The sequence below is a fragment of the Dermacentor albipictus genome, chromosome 8 (genome assembly GCF_038994185.2).
Source record: "Dermacentor albipictus isolate Rhodes 1998 colony chromosome 8, USDA_Dalb.pri_finalv2, whole genome shotgun sequence".
In the NCBI taxonomy this organism is placed as follows: Eukaryota; Metazoa; Arthropoda; class Arachnida; order Ixodida; family Ixodidae; genus Dermacentor; species Dermacentor albipictus.
In genome coordinates this window covers 70,104,547-70,127,105 of record NC_091828.1, presented here as the reverse complement: position 1 = coordinate 70,127,105, position 22,559 = coordinate 70,104,547, and the positions used below count along the sequence as shown (strand labels likewise).

Here is a 22,559-nt window from a genome sequence, read left to right as displayed (position 1 = left end):
ACCAATCTTTCGTTTTCAGTGTCCTTGTGGCTCTGAGCCGTCGTAGGGCGTAGCTAGCGGAGTATCGGCTCAACTTCAGCCGGAATTCGTCACAAAAAGCAGCTGACAGCAATGCAGCGTGAGCGCCTAGTTCCGTGGCCGTTGTCTCGTGAACCTCGTTCTCTTTTTTCCCTTTATTTTCCCCGGTGTGTTTGGAACTTCTGCCTTTGACATTTTTCACATCGCAAAGTCCAAAGCGTAACGAAGCGCACTGCCAATGTTTTTCCTTTGAATCCCTGCGTGTTTGCGGGTTCAAACGAACAATCCTTCACTTCACCTTTTGCCTCGTAGGTATAGAGTGCTTTTCACTCAGGCTTGTTGCTAGGGGTGACAAGTGCACTTATATGCATAGTCGTACATGTGTTTTCTTGAGGTTAAACACACCTGATCCCTTGCAGGTAATTGATTGATTAAAGTGTTTGTGAATGAAATGCAGAAACGTTTACAATGAATCCGCTGCCTCCATGAACACTTTGCTTCTAGCTGGAGCCTGGCACAGCCACAACATCTGCTACACACAGTTGACTCAGCTGCGACTGAGTCATAGGAAAGGACTGACCGTGCTTTGTGCATTGCTGCCATGATAACACTTGACACATGTCATTTTAGCTGCCATCAGCTTTACTTTTCCTTGTATTTCTGTGCTCTTTTGCCAACAGCAGTTGCACATTTGCTCAAATACGCCACCCAGAAAGAAGCGTCCACGAAAGTTCAGGTGGAAACCTGCTGCTTCATTTACAAAAAGAAAATGTGCACTGGCATTAAGTTACTTCTAATAATGGTGCAATCTGTAATTACTCGATGAAACACCATTAAATAGGATGAGCGCTGACAGAGGTACAGGAAGCCATGATGTGTTGGATCAATCTGTGTGTAATAGAATGGCATAAACACATAGTCCGTTCTGGACATGAATGCACTTTAAAGATCAGCATTTAGACATGTACCTTGTTGTGGCATTTGGCCTATGGTAGATGCTTAGTCGGATTCTGCATTTTGAAGCTAGCGTTGAACGGGGACAGCTAGGGCTTATAATTTGATTCTGTAGTGGATGTTATGCAGCCATCAGTTATCATTCAGTATTGAGGTTATAAGTGAGATAAGTAAGGTGGTTGTTGGCATTGGTGGTTGCTTTGCCTATATGTGCCCACATGTTCCATTGCAGTCACGCTTAGGACATCAGACTACTCTGCAGTCAGTAGTTTCTCACTTATGTGGAAAGCTGAGGATGTCAGTGACACACCTCACATGTGTCAATACCATCGCTGTTATCAAACACACTTCACGTTCCCTGGTGGTACCTAGCATACATAATTGGTATGTGTCATTTGGATGCAGGAAATAGTGATGCAAGTAAAACGTCCACCAGTAGTTTCGCAATCTCTGTTGGTGTCCATTGCAAATGCTCACAAAGCTTCTGGCTCTAAACGTAGTTGTGCAAGTGTACGTTTCCTCATTGGAAAGGTCAGCATTAGGAAATGGTAATGAGGCATCTGGTGTGGAGAATTGTTATGAGCGTTGCAGTGTCTCGTAGTCAGCTTACAGAAGGAGAATGCAGTGGTGAGAAAAATAGAATATTTGAGATATCCCTTTGGGCACCAATTCATTTCATTTTTGAAAATTTAGTTTTGCCCTATTTCTTGCATTTTCAGAATATCTAAAATCTGGCAGACTCTGGCAGAACAGGCTCAATTTTTCAGTGAGTTTCGTCAAGTTCACAGAATGTTGATTCGACACATGAACTTTACGAAAGCATTGGATGTTACAAAATACATACACACACATATATATATATATATATATATATATATATATATATATATATATATATATATATATATATATATATATATATATATGTATATACGGAGGCCGCATTTTGATGGGGGCGAAATGCGAAAACACCCATGTACTTAGATTTAGGTGCAGGTTAGAAACCCCAGGTGGCCCAAATTTCTGGAGTCCCCCACTACAGCGTACGTACCTCATAATCAAATTGTAGTTTTTGGCACCTAAAACCCCATGAGTAAATTTTTTTTTAATTTGAGAAAATCGGCTATTTTATATTCTGCACACTCTTTGTGCAGAAGCAAAACTGTTGCAAGCAGGAAGCTACACTGATTTGCCATTTACACCGAGAAACTGATACTCTACTGAAACGTAAAGTGCCCTCAGACACTGCCGGGCTATATTTTGTGCAGAAACGCACGCACAGAAGCGCTACCAGTGAAACTTCTGCTTCATTGCCACAGAAGAATGTACGCCAGTATAGCTGGCTGCAACGTTGCAGAGCATCTCAGATGAAGCCATTCATATACGACAGACTCGGCATGTGCCATCATGGAAACACTGGCTCGTGGTTTGCATGCACTGTGAATTTTATAGATGGCCTTTCTTAATCATGTTAAGATTATGCGACTTTTAATTTAGTTTTGTGATGCATTTCTGGACACACCTTAGTGTTAGTTAATTTTTATTCGAAGAGTTTCTATTATACTTCTTATTATTTTGAAATGATTTTTTTCCCTCTCCATAGCATTGTATACGGGCTAGCTTGTACCAGAACCTCCATTGCCTTGGTTGTCTAGATGCAACGGTGTAGTATTCAACAAAATAAAACAAGTAGCTTTGTGATTAACTGTGTAGACGTACATCCTCATGCAGCCAGTAGGTTTTTGGTGCAGCTGCGAAGTGCAAACTAAATGGTGCCGTCAGAGAAAAATGGCTGTTGGGAAGTCACCTTGGGGATGGAAAACTGTATAAAGCCTTTCTCCTGTTTTTGCGTGACCAGCCGGTTTTGCCAGCTGATGCCGAGGCTGTTCCTCCAGTACGCTCAGTTTTTTTTAAAAATCCAGATGTTCTCTTCCCGGGAGTGAACAATAAAAGCCAGCCAGCCAGCTGCTCGCATTGGTTGGTTGAACTACAGAGGCAAACATTATCGATGTTTTAATGTTTGTGTTTTGTTTGCCAGGACTTGGGTGTGCAGCCACAGATGTGGTGGATTCCTATTTGCTTGCATCCAGTTGTTGCTCTGCTAACAGTTCTTTGCCCAACTCCACGCTTGGCCCGCGTGGTAACACTGCTGGTGTTTCACTGTCTTTAACTGTTTGTGTTTAAAAAGCTTTCCTTGTAAACATGTCGCATGCTAGTGAGCTTGGTAAAAGATTGCCTTAACATCCATTATGCGACAGAATGTTCAATTACTGTGCCAACTATACTGCATTGGATAGCCGACTCGTTGAGTAGATGAAGTCGGATAGGGGGGAGGGGGTAGGCGAAGACCGGCTTAGTCATTGTCAGAAGCCACCAGTCTGTACATGCAACAGGGTTGAACAAGTGTCGCATTTTACAACAAAAATGGTGCTATATGATGGCCTGACTAACATGGCTACGATGTGGACATAGGTGTTGCAAATGGCTGGGGCCTATAACAGAATTTGTACTCCAACAAAACGAAACCGCTTTTATGGTAATGATAATGCGATAGAACACAAATAAGAATCTGCAAACAAGCTGACGGGTACAAAGAAAAGGAAATGCAGTCTATTTATTGCTATCCAGTAGATCAAAAAGCTAAAGTCGGGACATTTGTCCGTCCCGATCGCATCGGAACCCACAACATTTGCTTAAAAGTCGTCCCTGTCCTCCTTGGGTCATGGCATCATACTTTGCTCAATAATCTATCACTACAGCTACTACCACTAGGGTTCTACATTTTAATTGCATTTAGTTTGAAACCTCGAAAATAATCCCAGGACACAGATCAGCCTGTGTAAATGGTGGCCTATACTGGTTGCATATTGAGGGGCAAGTTGGTTTTGGAAAAGCTTGCATGAGGGCAAGTTGTTGGCAGGTAGAGCAGGTTTTAATGCAACAAATGATCGCGCTGAGTATTGCAGAATGTTAGATTTTGGTTTTCATGGCATGAACTGTGCTCTGTGTGGAATACTTTCTCTCCGTTGCTTACTGCTCGTATTCGCAACAAGAAAAACGTATGTCGCATATAAAAGAAGGATATAGGTGTGTGTCATGCAATTTCATGTAAAATTCAGTTTCACGCCTTATGTCACAATGTACTCCTACAGCTACTGTAGTTGCATAGCTTCTGCAGCGTTGCCTTAAACTTCAACTTCATTTCGCATTTGTACGAGCTACAGATGACACAGACATAAAACCATAATTTGGCTTAAGTAGCTCTGTGTCCACTATCATTATTTTCTTTGACACCACATAGAAAACTGTGCATTAAAGCAATAGATGAACGTCTGTATAAGTATCTAGCGTATGACCTAGGAAAAGAATATACGTGTAAAATATGTGTGTTGAGAGGATGTGCAAGTTCAAAGTCATTTTTGCCAGCAGCAAACACCGACAAGGATGCAGCAACATGCATATTATACAAGTTAAACAAGAACACCAAAACACATATCACTTTTCACATAAAGGGCCCCTCACCAGGCCCCACAGCAAATTTTGGTTATATGATGGAAGTTGTTATATGCCCTCTAGAAAGTGCTCTGCCGTAAAAATTTTTTCAAATCAGCTCCTTAGTAGCCGCGATCGAAACATTTCAGTGCCACGAACCCATGATTTCAGGAGGCGGGCTCCACTGCCAAGCGAGACACTCTCTCCACTCGCCCCGTCTAGCCTCCGCGAGAGAAATTCCTTTCCTGCGTTCTCCCATACTGGGCCTCGATTATTCTGTGACTCATGCTTCCAGGACGCATGCGTCATGGGGCATGCCTTCATCTTTTTTTTCTCGCTTTCCTTTTTTCTTTCTTTTGCTGCGCTGTGCACTTTCACTGATGCCATCACACCCGCAAGCTGTTGTCTCATTTCGTGCAGCGCTCAATTTTGCACACTGTACACAAGGACACATGACTAATGGTATAATTCAGTGCTACACGATTACTTAGGCAGAACAAACAGATCGCAGAGCATGATCGCGCACTCAAACACGGTAGAAAATGGCATAGTTTCAGTACCTGTGCACATGAGTGCACGACCGTGGGAACAAGCAGATGAAGCGGAAGTACATCTCTCTTGCTTTGGTGCGAAGTAAAACTGAAAACGTGCAGACATTCCATTTGTATATTTTATTATCTCTCTGTACTTCAGTTGATCAATTCAAGCAACAGATCACACATATAAAAGATGTCTCGAATAATTCTCGAAGTCACGTGTCACGAGGAGCAACGTCACGCTACGCACACGAGTACGTCACCGTCCAGCTTGGAGCACGGTTGCCACGAGGGATAGGGAAAACGGCATTCAGATTGAAATTTCAGACCTTTCCGCAGCACGTAGCAATCTAATTCTTTGCAAACTCGATCGTTAGCGCACATTGTATGCTCTGCGCTTGTTAGCTCAAAATGACCATACCTTGTGAGGGGCCCCTTAAAAGCAGCATTAATAGAAATACATCAATAAGCACGCCACTGTGCAATTGCTGCTTAAACTCCATGTTGATTGAAACAGAAAAAGGAAACAAACAGAGGACACATAGCACATGCAAATAAAATTGTTAATGACAAGTTTGGATACATAATTGAAAGGATAAGAACTCTTGTTAATAACGAAGAGACTTAAGCAATAAATGGTAACGCATGGCACAGCACTTGAGTCCTGTAGTTTGTTTTTGAATGTTCAAAATGCCAAGTTTCTCTGTGCTGTGTGCTGCAGCTGCTTGTATTCAATATTAGGTTCTACTGGTGTTTGAAGAAAGTTGACATTGCTTTCTTTTTAATTAAAAAGTAATTTTTGTAGAATTGTGTCATAAATAATTTGATCAGAATTATATCTAATCTATAAAGAAAGGGTCAGTTTGTGCATCGAATGCAGAGTTTGAAATTACATGGACGGGTTTCTTTGACAATAAAACAAGAATGTCGACTTTATAGCTGGTCATGTCACCCTGTACGAGATGACAATAGTTTACATGAGATAGAAAAGAGAATTATAAAGTAGGAGCTTTACTCCTAATGGTAACAGGGAGCATAGTCTTATTATTACCTCAACAACTTGAGCGAGCTTGTTAGTAACGATGTTAACATGGTCATTCTACAGCGCATTCTCTTGGAAAATTACGCTTAAGCTTTTAACTGATGGTACTATCTCTACCATAGAAGTTCCTATATTTAGATGTCCATCGATTGTCTACCTTTTGTTCTTTGACTGAAAGAACACACATATTGTTTTGGTAGCATTAATTGTTCACGAGTTTAATGAGCTCTGTTTATTTATTTGTTCCAGTGTAGCGCGCGCATTAGCAGTACTTTGCAGATTTTGCACATTTTTAAAAGCTTTAAGTAAACTAGCGTCATCAACACAGATAACAAGTTGTGTTGTGCTGTTGATATTAATTGTATCGTTTATGTATAGGTTCACCGTTCTCAAGTGCTGCACATTTCTCTCCGAAATCCCCAACTGCATTGTAACATAGCTGCGTGTGCCCACTGATGAAGAAGGAGACCTTTGGTGCTCTGCTTCTCTTTTAATGCTAGTCAGTGTCAGGCAGGTGGGGAGAGACCCTAATAAGTTCAACTAACGTCTACGTAGGCATTTACTTCTTAGGTCAAATTGCCCGGTGCGTTGCCATTAGCAGCAATGCCTGTTAATGCTGCCATGTCTTGAGGAAACAAGAGAGCAGTGTTCACTTGCTTGCTTGAAATCCTTAGATATTCTTGAATTTGGAAAAAGAGATTCAAGGGCCCTTAAAACTCCTTTAAAAGATATGTGTGCCTTGAATTGCCTTTAAATTGAGGTTGGGCGCGACTTTTTAACATTGAAGTAACAATCTCGGCATCGGGGCTATGCCATGGACATGTCTATCGAAACAATTCTTGGCATTTTCTTTTCAGAGTGTTGCTGAGTGATGCAATATGGCGTGTCCACAGCCATCAGGGTCAGTCTAGTTTAAAGTGTTGTTGCCATTGTGGAACTGTAAGAAGCCAGATCAAGCGACCAAGCCGTACCACTATTTTTGTTGTATTGCTAGCTGGTACTCACCGCATCCATCTTGGCTCGTTTCGAGCCCTACGCTCTAGAAATGCCTAAAGAAAAGTAAGCTTCATACATTTGGCTTTTGCACCATTAAGTCATACTTACCATTCATGCTAAGTTGCCACTAAGTGATCCGCACAAGGCCATACACCACTAGCCATCATGCTAGAAGGCAATTGACGTCACTGCGATAGGGAAGTCAACATTGAAAAGTAACAGAAGAGCTTGATTCTCATCAAACTCCGCAGCTGCCTAGCTGCAAGAAATTGCAGCTAAGGAGAAAATCTTGCCATATTCTAGTAAATGTGTTCATTAGGTGTGTTCCCCCGCCTTGAATTTTGGGCTTTAGCATCCTTGAAATCCTTCAATTGTCCTTGATCTTTTAGTAAAGTTTTCTGTACAAACTCCATGTAAGCCAATGTGCTTTTGAAGCCAGAAATGTTGCAGTTTTGCCGAAAAGGCGAAACATTAGTAGTGACAGCAAAGTATTGACAACTACACGAAGTAAGGTTTGTCGTCTTATTGGCTGTATAAATTGCAGTTAATATTCACTTAGTAATTAAATTAGCAAGCAGGGGTCACTCATGCACAGGCAAACATGAACACATCTCACTGGATGACCACAGATGATCGTCGCAGCGGAAGCAGCAGGGAGTGAATTTTCCTTCGTGCAGTCTCTCGCTTCAACGCACATGAGGTACATGAGGCTGGCCTAGCTTTTGCACCCACTACAAGCTACCTTCAAGGTAGGGCTAAAAGAGGCAGGTGCACTCTCATCTTGCTCCCCCCCCCCCCTCCCCTGCCCCTCCATTGCGCACACATGAAGACAGTGCACAACAAGCCACTATCCTTCGCAGCTCACCCTCACACCTACAGCATAAGGTGTACAGCTGCGATGTTAGCACACATGGACTTTATACATAACCTCACGGCGACTTCAACAGCTACAGTAAATATTCACCTGGAATGACCATCGCAATAAACAGGCTCCCCCCAAAAAGCATTTTGAAGTGCTAAAAGCGACAATTGGCCTATATAGGCGCAAGCAATGGAAATAGGCATTTATGGTCAGTCAGTGTTAAGTCAGTGTCAATGTCAGTGATAAGCCACGTCTTAACCCATAATTTGTGCCAAACCCGAGGGCACTGGGTTGAATCTCGGCCATGGAGGCCGCATCTCCATGAGGGTGAAATGCAAAAACTTCCATGTACCATGCCATGGGTAGGTACATGGTACCCCAGGTGGTAAAAATTAATCCATAGTCCCCCACTATGGTGTGCCTCATAGTGGGGGACTATGTCAGGAGCTGACATAGTCCTGACAAAACTAAGAATCATATCTTGGTTTTGGCACTTAAAGGCTCCTTAATATTTTTTTAAGCCTCAGTTCGTGCTTTTATACTGAAATGATGGGGCCTTGACGTGTGGGAACAAATGGGCATTTGCTTATAATCTGGTCTCTATAACACTCCTGTATATCATGCACACACGCACCTTAAAAAAAATCCATAAAAGGATTCAAAATAGAAAACAGAACTGACATGAGAGCTCCTACACAGAGTAGAAATGTACTGTACACTTGATTTTCTACCAAGAAAAATGTAGCACGGCTCTAATTTTACTTTCACAAAATAAAAATTTGTTTGCATTTAATGTCTATCATTGTTCCTCTCAGAAGACACTTTATCCCTGTTTGTGAACCACAACATGTCATTACGGCCCTTAGTCTATTGCGTTTCTGATATCCTGCATTTATCAAACGGTAGTGGCCCATGGCTAGACTAACTGATTTGTTAGTTCATCCTGCGACCCGTGGAGTTCTCCGAAATGTCGGAAAAACAAAAACAACATGACACAAGTTGTTGGTGGTTACTTAGCATATAAAATAACTTGTCTCTTAAAGGAGGTTTTATAACCAAAAACTGAAAGTGGTGCGTTGCCATCGTCATACTACTATGTGAGAACCTGTTCTTCACCAATTTTAGGCTGGCTTTGATGGTAAGCTTGCAAACGCCATGAACGTGGTTTTGGTTTTGCGTCTGTTAGCAATGTGCATGCAATTTTCATACTAGTTTTCTTGGAAAGAAAGGTGCATTAGAATTTGGTAAACGCTGTAGTAATTCAAAATTGTGAGCTACTGTTTTCACTTAAAAATCTTCTTAGGGCAAGCTGAAAATACTTGTTTTCAGTGAAAGAGGATATGCGTTGTATGCACTTACTGTCCCCAAAGCATCACCATGACAGACACTGCTGCTATTGGGGTCACTATTGGGGTCAGACGCACTTGTGCTGACCTATGAAGTTGTAATTATCCGGCAAAGACCAATTTCAGGATTTCATTAAGGATGGTTTTGGTGGTAGAAATGTATTGGCACTGGCCTGGGGCTCTGTTCAGGATCGAATTAATTGAAAAATTGAATGGACTTAGTTGAATTAATGAACATTTTACGCTAATGTTGTTTAGCAAACGCAACACTCTATGTGAATCTTTTGAGGGGCTTGCATGTTCCTTGATTGATTGTTGTGATGTGATGGTGTACGAGATGACTGAAAGTAGTTGTTCGCGATCTGCAAGCTTCTCTTTTGACTGGACATCCATTTGTGAATGGCATTACATGCATGTATCAAATGACGTCAATAAGCCTTTGTTAATCATACGAACTTCTTGCGAATTTGATCGTCTTTTTACTGTTGTTTACAACCTTCTGAAGAAAACAGAGTAATACGGAGAAATCATAGGAAAAATTAATTATCAGTAATTTACATGTGGCAATAACGAGGAAATGGGGAAGGGGCGAAGCGATAACTTGCCGCTGGTGAGAGCCAAACTGCCAGTATCTGCATAATACGTTCATTGCTTTTGAGAATCAAGCTATCGTGGCAGCTATTCTCCCTTACACTTTCTTCGGTATTTGTACACACGTGCAAGGTTGCCCCTGTGACTGTTAGCCAGTGATGCTCGGGGCCATGGCAGCAAATGTGAAACATTCCTTTAGGTAGCATAGTATGTGTGCTTAAGAGTAGGCAAATGGTCAATAAACCCTTCTGTGCTACCTCATCGCATCAAGACAGGCAAAGCCAAGGCCTTCAGTATGCAATGAGCGAGAAAAGTAAGGGGAAACGAGGGGCTCAATTTTTTTATTACAACCATATGAAGAGAACATACAATGAAGCTAGAGAAAGCATATAAACTTTTTATGTTTAACCTAAATCTAGAAAACATTTCAAATTTGTTCTCATATTCAAAATTCTGTTTTCTTGAATGTTCATATTCGATTTGAGCTGGTTATCTCATTATTTGAACACCACTGTGGCACGTTTTTGCTCTTTACTGTAACATGGTTTCACGAATGTGAAGGGCTGTAAGTAGTCTTTCACAAATGTTAGTCTGACATCTGTTTTGCCGCAAATTGAGCACTTGTCACAGAAGGGCTGCAGCCACAACTGAATGTTTGCCGGCATGTTACGTGTGGAATTCAATGCAGGCAAATGAATCCGGGCAAACAAGCAGATGGCCTTCTCAGAACCAGGCCAGATAAGTAGCGTAGCTTGTATAAAAATAGCATGAAACAGACAGAATAGAATAATTTTTTCAAATAATTTCTCATTTTCAATAAAGTCACTCTTTATATCATACTTTTGTGTGGTCTTCAAACAAAAGTTCATTTAATCATTGGATAAAACACTCAGAAACCATCAATTGGCACTACCTTTTCCTTACCATTTAGGGTAATACATACCAGCCAACTCTCCCGAATTTTCTGTAACGTTTGCAATCTTGGACTCATTTGACAAGTTTAGAAAGCTTGTGTTATGTCTTGCAAAAAATCAGTTTTGTTTGACTAGAAGTTTTGCTTGTCAGTTTCCAAACATTCCGTGGGAAGTCTTCTAATGCTGTATGGCCGCAACATGGGTACTTCATAGCTGCCAACTCTCCTAATTTGTCCAGAGACTCCCGATTTTATGGACAAAGCCATAAACTTCCTGAAAGACTTCCCCAACCACACAGCGAGAAAAAAAAATGGGTCATGCAGCACAGTCACATTTAGTTTCCATTATGCATTCGGTAGCTAGCTGAACTCGTGTTAAATTCCAAGCCATTTGTGTGTAAGCACTGTAGGCCTAACCCAGCTTGCTTCAAATAGAGACATGCGTTGAGGGTGCACGAGGCAAAGGGCTAATATGTGTTGCATAATGGCAGGGTCTCTTATGTCAGCTTTGCCGCTATACAGTAATGTTATGTGGTGATGTATAATAATTGTGGAAAGGGTCCACTGTAACGAGACGTAATACATGTGCAGCCACTCTGAGCTATTTCTTAGGTGGTTATGCGCCGTCCCCCTCCCCTTGCAGAAAAAAACAGGATTTTGTTTCTTTTGTCATTCTACGAAGGTTTATCGCTTATGAAAGGCAAAGGTTTATCATTGTGCTCAGTTTGGTGGTCATTTTCTTTATTGACAAGTGTCATGTAGCAATATCGTACGGTGCATTAGAAACAGGCATAACTTTCGTTGTCAAAGCATTCAAGCAGTTTACCAGTGATGTGTTGTTGCCTCACTGATCTTGTAGGTTGAAGTGCGCATCTCTGCTTAGAAACAGGAGAAGGGGAATCAACGTGCCCAATTTTTGTTAATCACAACCGTATGCACACAAGAGTAACAACAAAGCTGAGGAAAGCATAGGGGGAATTATTGGTTGTTTTAAATTGGTGAGTAGAATTGATAAAGTGAAATGAAAGGGGACGAAAAAAAAAAAAACAATTTGCTCCTGGTGGGAGCCGAACCTACACCCTCCGCATTACATGTGCGTTGCCCTACCTGTTGTGTTATGGCGGCCATTCCCACGTCCACATTCTCGGGTATTTATGTATGTGCTCAAGATATCACCTGGGCAGTGTTAGCGATGGTAGTGATGTGACACACACCATTATCGAACATTGGACATTCAAATTCTGTCGACTAATATGTGTGATATCTATTTACAGGAGCTCCATCTCGTGGCCGTGGAGCCAGGCTTGTTGAGGTATGTCTTCCACCGGTATATTTCGTTGTGAATGCCTCCTCACACAGCTTCTGGAGGATTCATTGTTGTTAACATGACAGTTGAGAGTATCGTTGTTTGTGCATACCATGCACACAACAGCTGTATTGGATTGAGTGCAGCCAGTGAAGCTCTGTGTGCTATGACATTGTTTTTATAAAAGTATTTGGCCAAGTCCTGTAGTAGTACTACTGTATTTATTCGAATCTAGGCCGATAGTATTTTCCAAATAATCATATAGAAAACTCTAGGGTTGGCTTAGATTCGAAGATGTTTAAAAACGCGCCAGTTTGTAACTGAAAATGATATAGTTCATGGCTAGCACCATCTAGAAAAGTCAGTATCGCAGCCGCTACTAGCTGGGCCAGTAGCTAACTGAAGCACACGGGCGATGTTGTCGCTTTGACCCAACGTTACTAGATTGGGTTCAGTTGTTGAGCTCTCTGTAGGCTCCTTATATCGCGTATGCCCTTGTGCCTTGGTTTGCCACCAGAGGGCGGGAGCGCTGCAGGTAGCTTTACGCGGGTGCAGCTATGAATTGGAGAAGGTGCTCGGGTCCTCCGACTTCGCAACCTAAGAACGCGGCAAGTGACTTCACTGATACTTTCTTTAATGTTTGTATAGTCAGTCTGGCGTTTGGCAGATTGATGGAAAGCTTTACTGAGCTGTGAAAATGGTGCTGCACTCCCCCAGAATGCACCTCAGCTGCCCTGGCCATCCGCTACGTTCTGCTAATCAACTGTTGCTGAGGAGTAGCTGTAAGTAGCTGATTAGCAGCTGTAATCAGCTGTTGCTGATTAGTAATCATTAATTACTAATGCGAGTGCAATATATGGCTCATGAGGCGGAAAATCTTGCGGGACCACACGGTGGTCCGAAAAGTCAGAGCCCAAATGAGGCAATCGAGGGAGTTGATGTCAACTTAGGCAAAGTTACTTAAAGAAAGTTAATTAATACAGAGTGGATTAAGGCATAGCTAATCAAGGCATTTAATTAGGATATTCTTAATTAAGGCATTTGGACGCAAAACCATTGGTGGAAGTCGAACACATGACCATTGGTGTTAATTGGGGCAAAGTTAATTAAGGCCCAGTTTTTTCTAATATAGGTAATTAAGGCACTGGAACCCACAACATGGTGTTAAGGTGAAGTTAATTAAGCTAGAGTGAATTAATGTCCATGTGTCATTATGATAGAGCTGATTATGGCACTCCTACCCACGACCGTTGGTAGGAGTCGATCCCACTACTTCTGGTGTTAATTAAGGCTCGGTTAAGTAATATAGATTTAATTAAGGCATTTGAACCTACAATCTTTGGATCTTTGGTGGTGGCAATGCTTTCGCATTCATCTGCGCACAGATAATTAAGTGCAGTCTGAATTTTATTTACCCATATAATTAAACAATAAGTTAATTTGTACTAATAGCTTATACTAATCAGCAATCGTAGCTCTCAGCAGGCCAGTCAGTTCATTAATTATTCACTTAGTACTAATAGGTGCTACTCTCTGCAGTTGTGGAGGTCAGCAAGCCAGTTGGTGCACTTTAATATAGTAGGAATTAATCCAAGGCACCTTCTCTCGATGTATTCACTCTCAGCACTTCATTTCGTGATGAAAAAAAATGAAGTTAGCACTATTTTCTTTTGTCAAAGCACCACACTCACAAGTGCAATGTTAAAACCTATGGGAGCTTCGCTCGCTTGCGAGCAGGCTTAAGACACATTCAAGGCAGGTTCTCGCTGCAGGAACCAAGCATAAAAAAGCATTTGTGTCACCAAATAAAATTTGACGATACCGGCCGTAAACTCCTCAAAGTGCACATAGTATCCAAAACGCACAAGAGTGTCGCAAAAAGCATCGAGACTGCAGCAAAACACACATGTATACACATTGCAAAAACACGTGAACAACCGCGAACAGTGCTTTGCCACGCCGTCCGCACCGTGCTGACCGAGAAAAGTGCAACAGCAACGTCACGAGATGCGAAGATCGGTGGTGGGTCCACGGGGTCACAGAAGTTTTAAAACTGGACCTAGTGTAGTAGTGTTGCTTTGACCTGTGTCGTATTGGAGTTCGCTACGTGGCATTATCGAAATAGCACACTATAGTACAGCTTTCAAACAAAAAGTTGTGCTAGCCGCAGAGGCACAGTAAGCCGGGCGGGACAGCATCGATGGGAAAAACGTCCGTCGTTGGTAGGGGCAATGGGAGATGTGTTTGCATGTGCTGCAACAAGGAGGTAACTTGATAAGGAAGATAAGCATGCAATAACAGAGAGGAGGTGTTCACCGAGATTGCGCCGCCTTTCGATGCCTGCGATGTCGCACTGTCTGTGCATGCATGGGCAAGCTTGCGCACATCCACGCGCAAATGTGTAGTCCGGGCCATAGGGATGGGGTTAACGGCGGTGACGACGTAGAACGAGCTCGGCAATTTCATATTAAATAAATGCTGTTGTCATTTTGTGAACACTGTCCTCACTTTTTTTGTTCTGCCTACATTCGAGGTAAGTTATTAAAATTGGTTCTGGCTTCAGACATTCGGGGATTGGCTTAGAATCGGAGCCAGTCTAGGTTAGAGTGAATACATTATAATTTGTTGCTACATTAAATACATTGAAATATATAAAATAAACTCGGCCACTGCTGCCGTTGATCTTTCCCCGCTGTCTGTCTCGTTCTTCAACTTCTTGCTGAGTCCATGCCGGCATCTGGCTGCTTAGACCTATGTCCCAGTCGACTCATTTCACAGTCCATCACTGCAGCCGTCTTTGTTGAAAGGTTTATGTTCTTGATTAGAGGCAAAGCAAAGAACAAGGACGAAACGAGATGTCAAGCATGGCACTGAACTGGCAACTGGAAGTTTATGAAAAAGGATAAATATATACACACACATACACAGTGCGCATCACATGATTTGCAACCAAAACATCATCAGCAAGAAGTGGCCCCCAGTACCTTATATTGACTAGTCCAGATCATTTACGCAACGGTTACACATAAAGTGGGTATAGCTATGATTAGTACAAAAAGACGTGCATGCCCTCAGCAAAAATGTAGTAGAGAAACGCCACACTCGAGTAACGATAAAGACAGCTGACTAACACATGTGGAACCTTTCTTTTTGACATGGGAGGTCTCCATAATTTTCCTCGGCACTTTATCTTCAGATAAAAATTTTGACTTAACTGATATTTCAAGATATTAGAGATTGAGTTAACGAGGGTTTACTGTATTTATTTTACACTGTGTTTGTAAGATGACGTGAACGTGGTGATCATCATGAGTGGTGGCACATTTAGAAGTGCTGTGAATGGCGAAGTGTTGGTGCCTAAAAAGCAAGGCTGCTTTATTTGGCAGGGAAGGAATGTCAGTTTCCATAGGTAAAGGTGCTTGTAACATTTGAAGTCACAAACACAGTAGTTTCGGAATTACTGCCAGCCCTGCATTAAATATAATCTTATATATCTTTAAAGCAGTGCTACTGAGACAGCACACTTTGGCACAGCAAAGTTAGTTCGAGGAACGCACTCGTCGGCAAGTGCATTCTTTAGTGAGTGTCACTTAACCTTTCCGGTGAAAGAGGACAAGAGGAATCGAGGTGCCTGATTTTGTTGTTCACGACCACATGGCACCAAGAGATGTGATGCCAAGGAAAACATAAAGGAAATTATTTCCAGTTTTTAGCTAAATTGTACATAGGGATAAGCTAAAGGGAAAGGAAAGTGGGAGAAAAGATAACTTGCCACCGGTAGAGGCCGAACCCACATCCTTCGCATATGGTTGTCACGAAACCTGTTCACGTGACAAATTGCAAATGACAGTAGTGACGAAGTGCACTTACTCAAAGTGACACGAAACTTTCCCATCTCATAGGCGTATGGGTGAGTATTAGTCTGTGTGGCTTTGGCGGAGTCTGGTCTCAGTAAACCTGAGTGCGAGTCAGCACAGCTAAGTTCTGGCGAATCTTAGAAGTCCAGATTAAAAAATGTATTTTGTGTGAAAAATACAGAGTGTGTGCAAGTAAGTTCTGTTTATTTTGCCTCCACTAGGCATAATGCATTGGGCACTAGCCCAACACAGTCAAGCACCCCTAATGAAGTTCGTAATTCAGAATTCTAGTGCACAAATAAATAATTTCTTGCACCTTCTGCACAACTGTGGTATCTCTATTGAAAAGATACAAAACGTTTCCTGACCAAAATTACTGCAACGTTGGTAAGAGTTCGTAACTTTAAAGGGACAATATAAAGAGAAAAATGAGTTCTTCTGCATCAGTAAATTACCTTTCTACGACACCAGAAACACCACTCTTACCACGATAAGACGCTTGGTAAGACAGAAAAGGCCAAAGAACGAAAGACGGGTGACGACGCCTCCTTGAAATTCTTGCACTTGGTCACTGTGATGTCATAAATTTTGATGGCATCTTCTAGGGCCTACTTAACTATATAGCGGTACAGATTGACTACATCGTGTTCTAAAGGAACCAAATAATAAACACGGCAAGTTTCGGGAACCTTTACTCGGCCAATGCGGCCCAAATGCGAAAACATAGTTTAGATTCTGGGACGTTGCACTAACGTGCCAGCATCAGGGTTTCGGCGTGAAATTCAAATACTGATACTGCGACCTTCATTTTCTCATCTAATATTGAAACTATTATTTCGAAATGACTGCCCGCAGGGTTTTCAAGCTATGGTTTATTAGTCTAAACTGATTTATTGTTTTGCTTTAGCGTCCCTTTAAGGAGATTAATTTGTTTGCAAACAGACCAAGGGCATTGTTCTGGATATATATTGCTATTTCCCACTGTTGTCCACTTGGATCAGCTTATGGGGTGGCAGTTAGCTGCTTGCTGATTGGGTCAAATGAGGAAACCTGATAAAATCTAGAAACATGGCATAGTTCGACAGCTAGCACCTTTATTATAGCAACCCCACCGACACTCGCACTGTCTGGTATTGAAATCTTTGGGTGTTCTACTCAGTTGCATTGTAAGTTGACAGAGACTAAGGCCAGTTGTTGCTCCGACTTATTGTGAGACAAAAGAATTGCAGTGCGAGCCACTTGCAAGTTGAACTGGTTGGGCAGGGACCATTTGAGCCATGGACAGCTTGAAACCAAGAAAACAAGTAGAGCATGAACTTGATAGGATGTAGTCTAGCTTAACCATGGTTTGCTGCCAAGAAAAGCTACAGTGCAAGGCGGCTTTGTTTGTAGGTACAATCCACCAGATGGCCATTCCTGTAGTTCTATGGAAATTCCCAGTTGCGCATACTTTGCCTTCAAGCACCGGTTTAGCCGAAAGAGCAAGTTGTGCCTCTCTTTCTCTATTGCGTACCTGCCAGCTCTCCAGAATTTTTTCTTATATTTACTAATTATGGCACATTTTACAGTTTTACGAATGTTGCTTCAATATTTACGAAAAATAAATTCTTTTCGCGAGAAATTTGTGCTCGCAATTCCTGAACCTTCCGTTGGAAGTCTTTTGTGGGTGAAGCGATGCAAGGAAAGTACTTTCTTCAAGCAAGTTCATACAGGCAGGTTCCTGAATCAGACGAAATGGGCAACGGCAAATTTTCTGGAAAAGGTACCATGATCTAAAAACGTTGTGTTTGTCAATCTTCACTGTTCCAAGTTTGATACTGCTGGTTTGCTGTGCCTGATGGTAAATCATTGCTAATGAAGTGCATATGAATCTCTTAAAAGGTGTTTGCTCAGAACAACTTAGTAACCAGGCTAGTTGGTTCTGCGTGATTTAGAGTATAACTGGCGTCTGTCGTTGTCTGTTCATTGGTTTTGCCTTCACTCAAGAAGTTGCAGTGTTATACTTTGAACCTCAGGGCAAGCTTTAAAAAAATGCATGCTACTCCTCCCACCCCCACACTGTCATGTCCACATAATTTTGTGAGTATTAATGTTCATAGTTTGGATGGTAAATAATAATATAATATGGCTTCTGCAGGCAAACATTTAATTAGGCAAGTTGAAAGGCGATTGAACTGATCTAAACTGTCCTCTTTCCTCCTTTGCAGGGGCCTTCAACAGAGGGCAGCATCCCTACCACCTCCATACGAGGCAGTGGCCACAGGCTACAACTCTCCCATGTGCCATGGGTCAACCACGGCTGCAGCATTTCCACTGCTGATGGCCACCACAGAAGAGGACCCACCCTCATACGAAGAGGCCCTCCTGCTCATTCGTGGTGGCTCCGGACCCTCTCCTGCCATAAAGTGAGTGCTGGGGAGATCACCGTGGTATCTGGACTTTGGTTCTCACCCAGTGTATATTTTTCAACACTTGTCTTTTGGTTGGGAACAAAAGAACATTTGCAGATGTATGTTAATCTGATCAATCGATACACCAAAGACAGCGAAGCTGTATGAGGGAGTTCTGAAACCCTTCAGGAGTCTTATGAGTGGGGGCTGTTATGCTGCAACATCCATATTCCAGTTCCTTTTGTTTTTGTGCTTCATCAATCGTCCAAGTGGTGCTATGCCTGCAATATTACCAGGATTGGCTGGTCGTGAGCTGTAGGTGACAAAGAAAAGAATATAATGGAGTAAGACGAATTCTTCATTATGTACCGGCCCTGGTTTGCCACTGCCTGAAATTGACCAAGGACTTTGTGCAAAGGCTTCATGCTTTCGCTATACCCGAGTCTTTCCATACACTTCACTATGTACATCCTAGATGAATATTTGTATGCTTCCCACCTTATAACTGACACGTGTTCCTGTATGCTGCACCGGTGCCACTAATGCTAGCATCTGGTTGTGCGTTCCAAAAGTTGCTTTGAGGCTGCGGTGCAGGCTGCATTGTGGTGGTTCATCACTGATGGCAGCATCCAGCTGCACATTCTCATCGATGCCCTCGTTCTATGGCTGCCTCAGTGTCATATCTTCAGTCCACGGTGCACAGTGTAGAGCTATCTTGCTGTCCTGTCTTCGCCACTACTGTTGTATCTTGAATGTCGTTTATTTCAAATGTTGTAGCACGTATATAGAGGACGAACAGTGCCACCTGCACGTGTGGGACCAAAAACCAAAACTGACGACACAACACTCTGGGCTTTGATGCAGTCTGCATTGCTGATTGCTCTCTGGCACGGTGCCTTACATTGCTGCTGCTGTACAAACGCTGTTGTGGAATCCCCCTATATAACAACTTTCCTGTAAAGCCTTCTGCCAGATCTACGTGCTGCGCAGTCTACAGGTTAAGCATTGAGCACTTGAAAAGGCACGCCTCATAATGCATGGCGATACAGTCTGTGACAACACTGGCTGGATGTGCTCCTATATATTATGTTGATTACAAAAAGAGCTAAAAGGTAGCATGGTGACAGAAAAACAAGTGGCAGCACAGCCCTTTTTTTTTTTGCACTGTTTTTCTCGAAAGCATATGGACATTCCTCAACACTGAAGACGTGCGTTGTGCTCATCATATCAAGTTGTCTGTAAATACACCTGGGCCTGAAATGTGCTAAGTCAACACAAATAGCACTCAACACATTCAGCAGCACTACGGATCAGGCGGTCGGAAAAGGACAAATAGGGCAGCTGCACCTTCGGAGTAAGCTTTCTGCTGTGGAGGTTTTGCTCAGCGCCATTAAGAGTCTGCACGTTTGCCAGGACATTGAGGAAACTGAAATGGAAGTGTTTTTGTCGCCTGTCTCAAAAAACTGGGGAGAGAGAGGTAGCCAATGAACTGGTACACTTGTCGATCATGACGTAAAACATAAAACGTAAAACAGTGTCAGCCTGCTCATCGGCTCTGATCAAGTTTGGAAAGTATTGACCGGCCACGTTTGAAGATCTGAGGGCAACGAATTGCTGAATTTTGAGCGGGGTAGGACTCTTCAAGGATGCGCTACAGTCGAATGCCGGCACAACAAAGTCCACTTCAACGAAATTTTCGCCACAACGAAGATTTCTTCGTTCCCCGTCAATGTCCCATAGAACATAATGCATCGAAATTCCCTCCAAAATCAACTACTTTGCAGACACATTTTCACTTTAATGAAGTTTTTTACGGAGCAGACGGGAGTAAAATTTTTTAAACTATAGCTCATCGAAATGCCTAAAACTGTTTTTTCATGCCTTGAAAAACCATCGACCTTAATAGCATAAAAAAGACACAAACAGGAGCTGCTTGGGCCACGACGCACCGTAAACGAAACAGAAAGCTGCCATGCCGCGTTGATGATGGAATTGCAACGCGCTCTTTTGGAGGAGCACCTGAGCTCCGAGGAAACATTTTGGGTCATATTGGTTATGAAAATAGTGCTCGTACAAATAACATGTGTGAAATAATTTTATTTTTATAATATTTATAATTCATTTTTGTACAAAGTTTCATGAAAATGGCTCTGGTGTATAACACCAATTACTATATAAAGTACCCGTTGCTAAGTCAAATTACGGTAGGATGCAACGAGGCGTTCGTGCGACATGCGCAAGACAACTAACAATTGCACGCGATTTGGTCATTGTCTCTGGAAGCTGTTGGAAGTAAAAACCCCATGCAAGCGAACTTGCACGTGACAGCGACAAGCGAAGTGATTGAGGTGGCTGTCGCGTTCGCTCATCCCCTACAAGTTGTACCCCATACGAGCAACCACATTAAGCGACATCTGCCCGGTGTTGCTGGTAAGAGGGCAGCAAATACGCATCGTAACTTGTGTGATGCATGCTTTATTAATTTAAGTTGATGTGTTTTACTGTAAAAAGCAGCATGAAATATTTCTGAAGGTCTTGCAGTAGGTTCTTATCCTTGCACATATAAAAATTCAATAGTTTGCTCGTTTCATGCGACAATCAGTAGTACTTGAGTGATGTACGTCCAGTTCCGGCTTCGCACTATTGGCTAGTCGCTTATAGCACTTCCAGATTATGAGCAACGAATTCTAGATTTCCAGAAGCGGGCGATCAAGCGACAAGACTGAGGGATCTGTTCAACAGACGGCCCGTTTTGTTGCTCGAAGCCGCAGAAAAAAATCGGTCATAGCATAAGATCTTGGTAATTTCGGTGAGCTCTCTTTCGACAGTATTGAAGAGCAAGGATGCCATAGCCAAAGCGCTAGCTTCAGGGACGTCAGCGAAGCACAAGAAGGTGACTCGGTCGGTGCATGATGCCTTGAACAAGGCAGTTTGCACCTGGTTCATGTGTACGTGCGCCAAGAAAATTGCCCTTAGGGGTGATATTGTGCTGCAAAAAGCGCTGGATTGTGCTTGCATGCTAGGAATCAATATATTTAAGGCCAGCGTAGGCTGGCTGAACAGATTCAAATCACGCCACAGCATCATCGGCAAAGTTTTGTCCGGTGAAGCCACTTCAGCGGATAGCGACGGCGCTGCTGTGTGGATGTCAGCCAGCCTCGCAGGCATCCTGAAAGACTATGCACCATTGGATATTTATAATGCCGATGAGACTGGGCTCTTCGACGAGATGATGCTTGCCAGGACCGTGGCTTTTAAGAGGCTGTGCTGCCACAGAGGCAAGCACAGTAAGAAGAGAATAACTGTGCTCCTGCGCGTTCATATGAAAGGCTCGGACAAGTTGCTGCTTTTGGTCCTCAGAAAAAGTGCCAGACCATGCTGCTTCAAAGGGGCTTTTTTCGGAGAGTGGGTCGGAGCCTTCAACCGGCACATGAGAAGGCAAGCCCAGAAGGTTTGTCTACTTTTAGGCAATTGTTCCGCCCACATTGTAGAGGATGCCGAGCTGGAAAACGTGCAGTTAAGTTTTTCCCACTGAACAGCACCTCTATAACTCAATTTCTCAACCAAGGGGCCATCCTGACCATCAAATGGGCCTACCGTGAGCGCCTCATTCAAAGGCTGCTTCTGAACATGCGGTTGGGCCGCGAAACAAAAGTGGACCTCTTTATGGCACTCCAAATGATTGCCACTTCATGGTGCGCAACGAGAAGTGCCATAATCTGGAACTGCTACCACCATGCTGGGTTCACTACAAAGGCTGCCGAGACTTCGGACTCCGAGAACGAAGGTAGCGATGAAGACAGGTCACCGTCTGATGAAGTCGTAGCTGCGTGGGCAGCCCTTCAGGAAAGTGGAGATGTGCCTGCCGATGTACATCCCAACCAGTACATCCAGGCTGATTAATACATGGTGGTGCGCGAAGAATTCACAGACCAAGAATTCCTTAAGAGCGTCTGGGGAGACTGGGTTTCATCGGGCGAAGATGAAACAGCCGTACAGCTTAAGCCCATACCACTGACTACATTGAAGGTCATGGACACATTCGATATCTGCACAGACGAAGTCACCAGCATCGTTCTGCCTTTCACCTGTCACAGTGATTCAATGGCTTTGTCGTTCTGTGACTGAGTGCAAATTAGTGGATTTGTACCCTGGCCACATGGCCACATTTGGATGAGGCGCAGATGGAAAAACGCTTATTTACCGATAGGCACGTGTGGTAGACTTCCGGTTTGCCTGCATTAATCCTGAGTGCT

At 42.9% G+C, this 22,559-nt stretch overlaps 1 protein-coding gene across 1 annotated transcript in view; it reads left to right on the top strand.

The window, feature by feature from the left end:
- Window positions 1-22,559, top strand: part of LOC139048811 (uncharacterized) — a 33,251-nt gene that overhangs the window by 1,123 nt on the left and 9,569 nt on the right. The window contains exons 2-3 of the mRNA XM_070523581.1: window positions 12,025-12,062; window positions 18,121-18,318. Of these exons, the coding sequence (XP_070379682.1) occupies window positions 12,025-12,062; window positions 18,121-18,318 (236 nt within the window). The remainder of the gene's footprint in view (window positions 1-12,024; window positions 12,063-18,120; window positions 18,319-22,559) is intronic.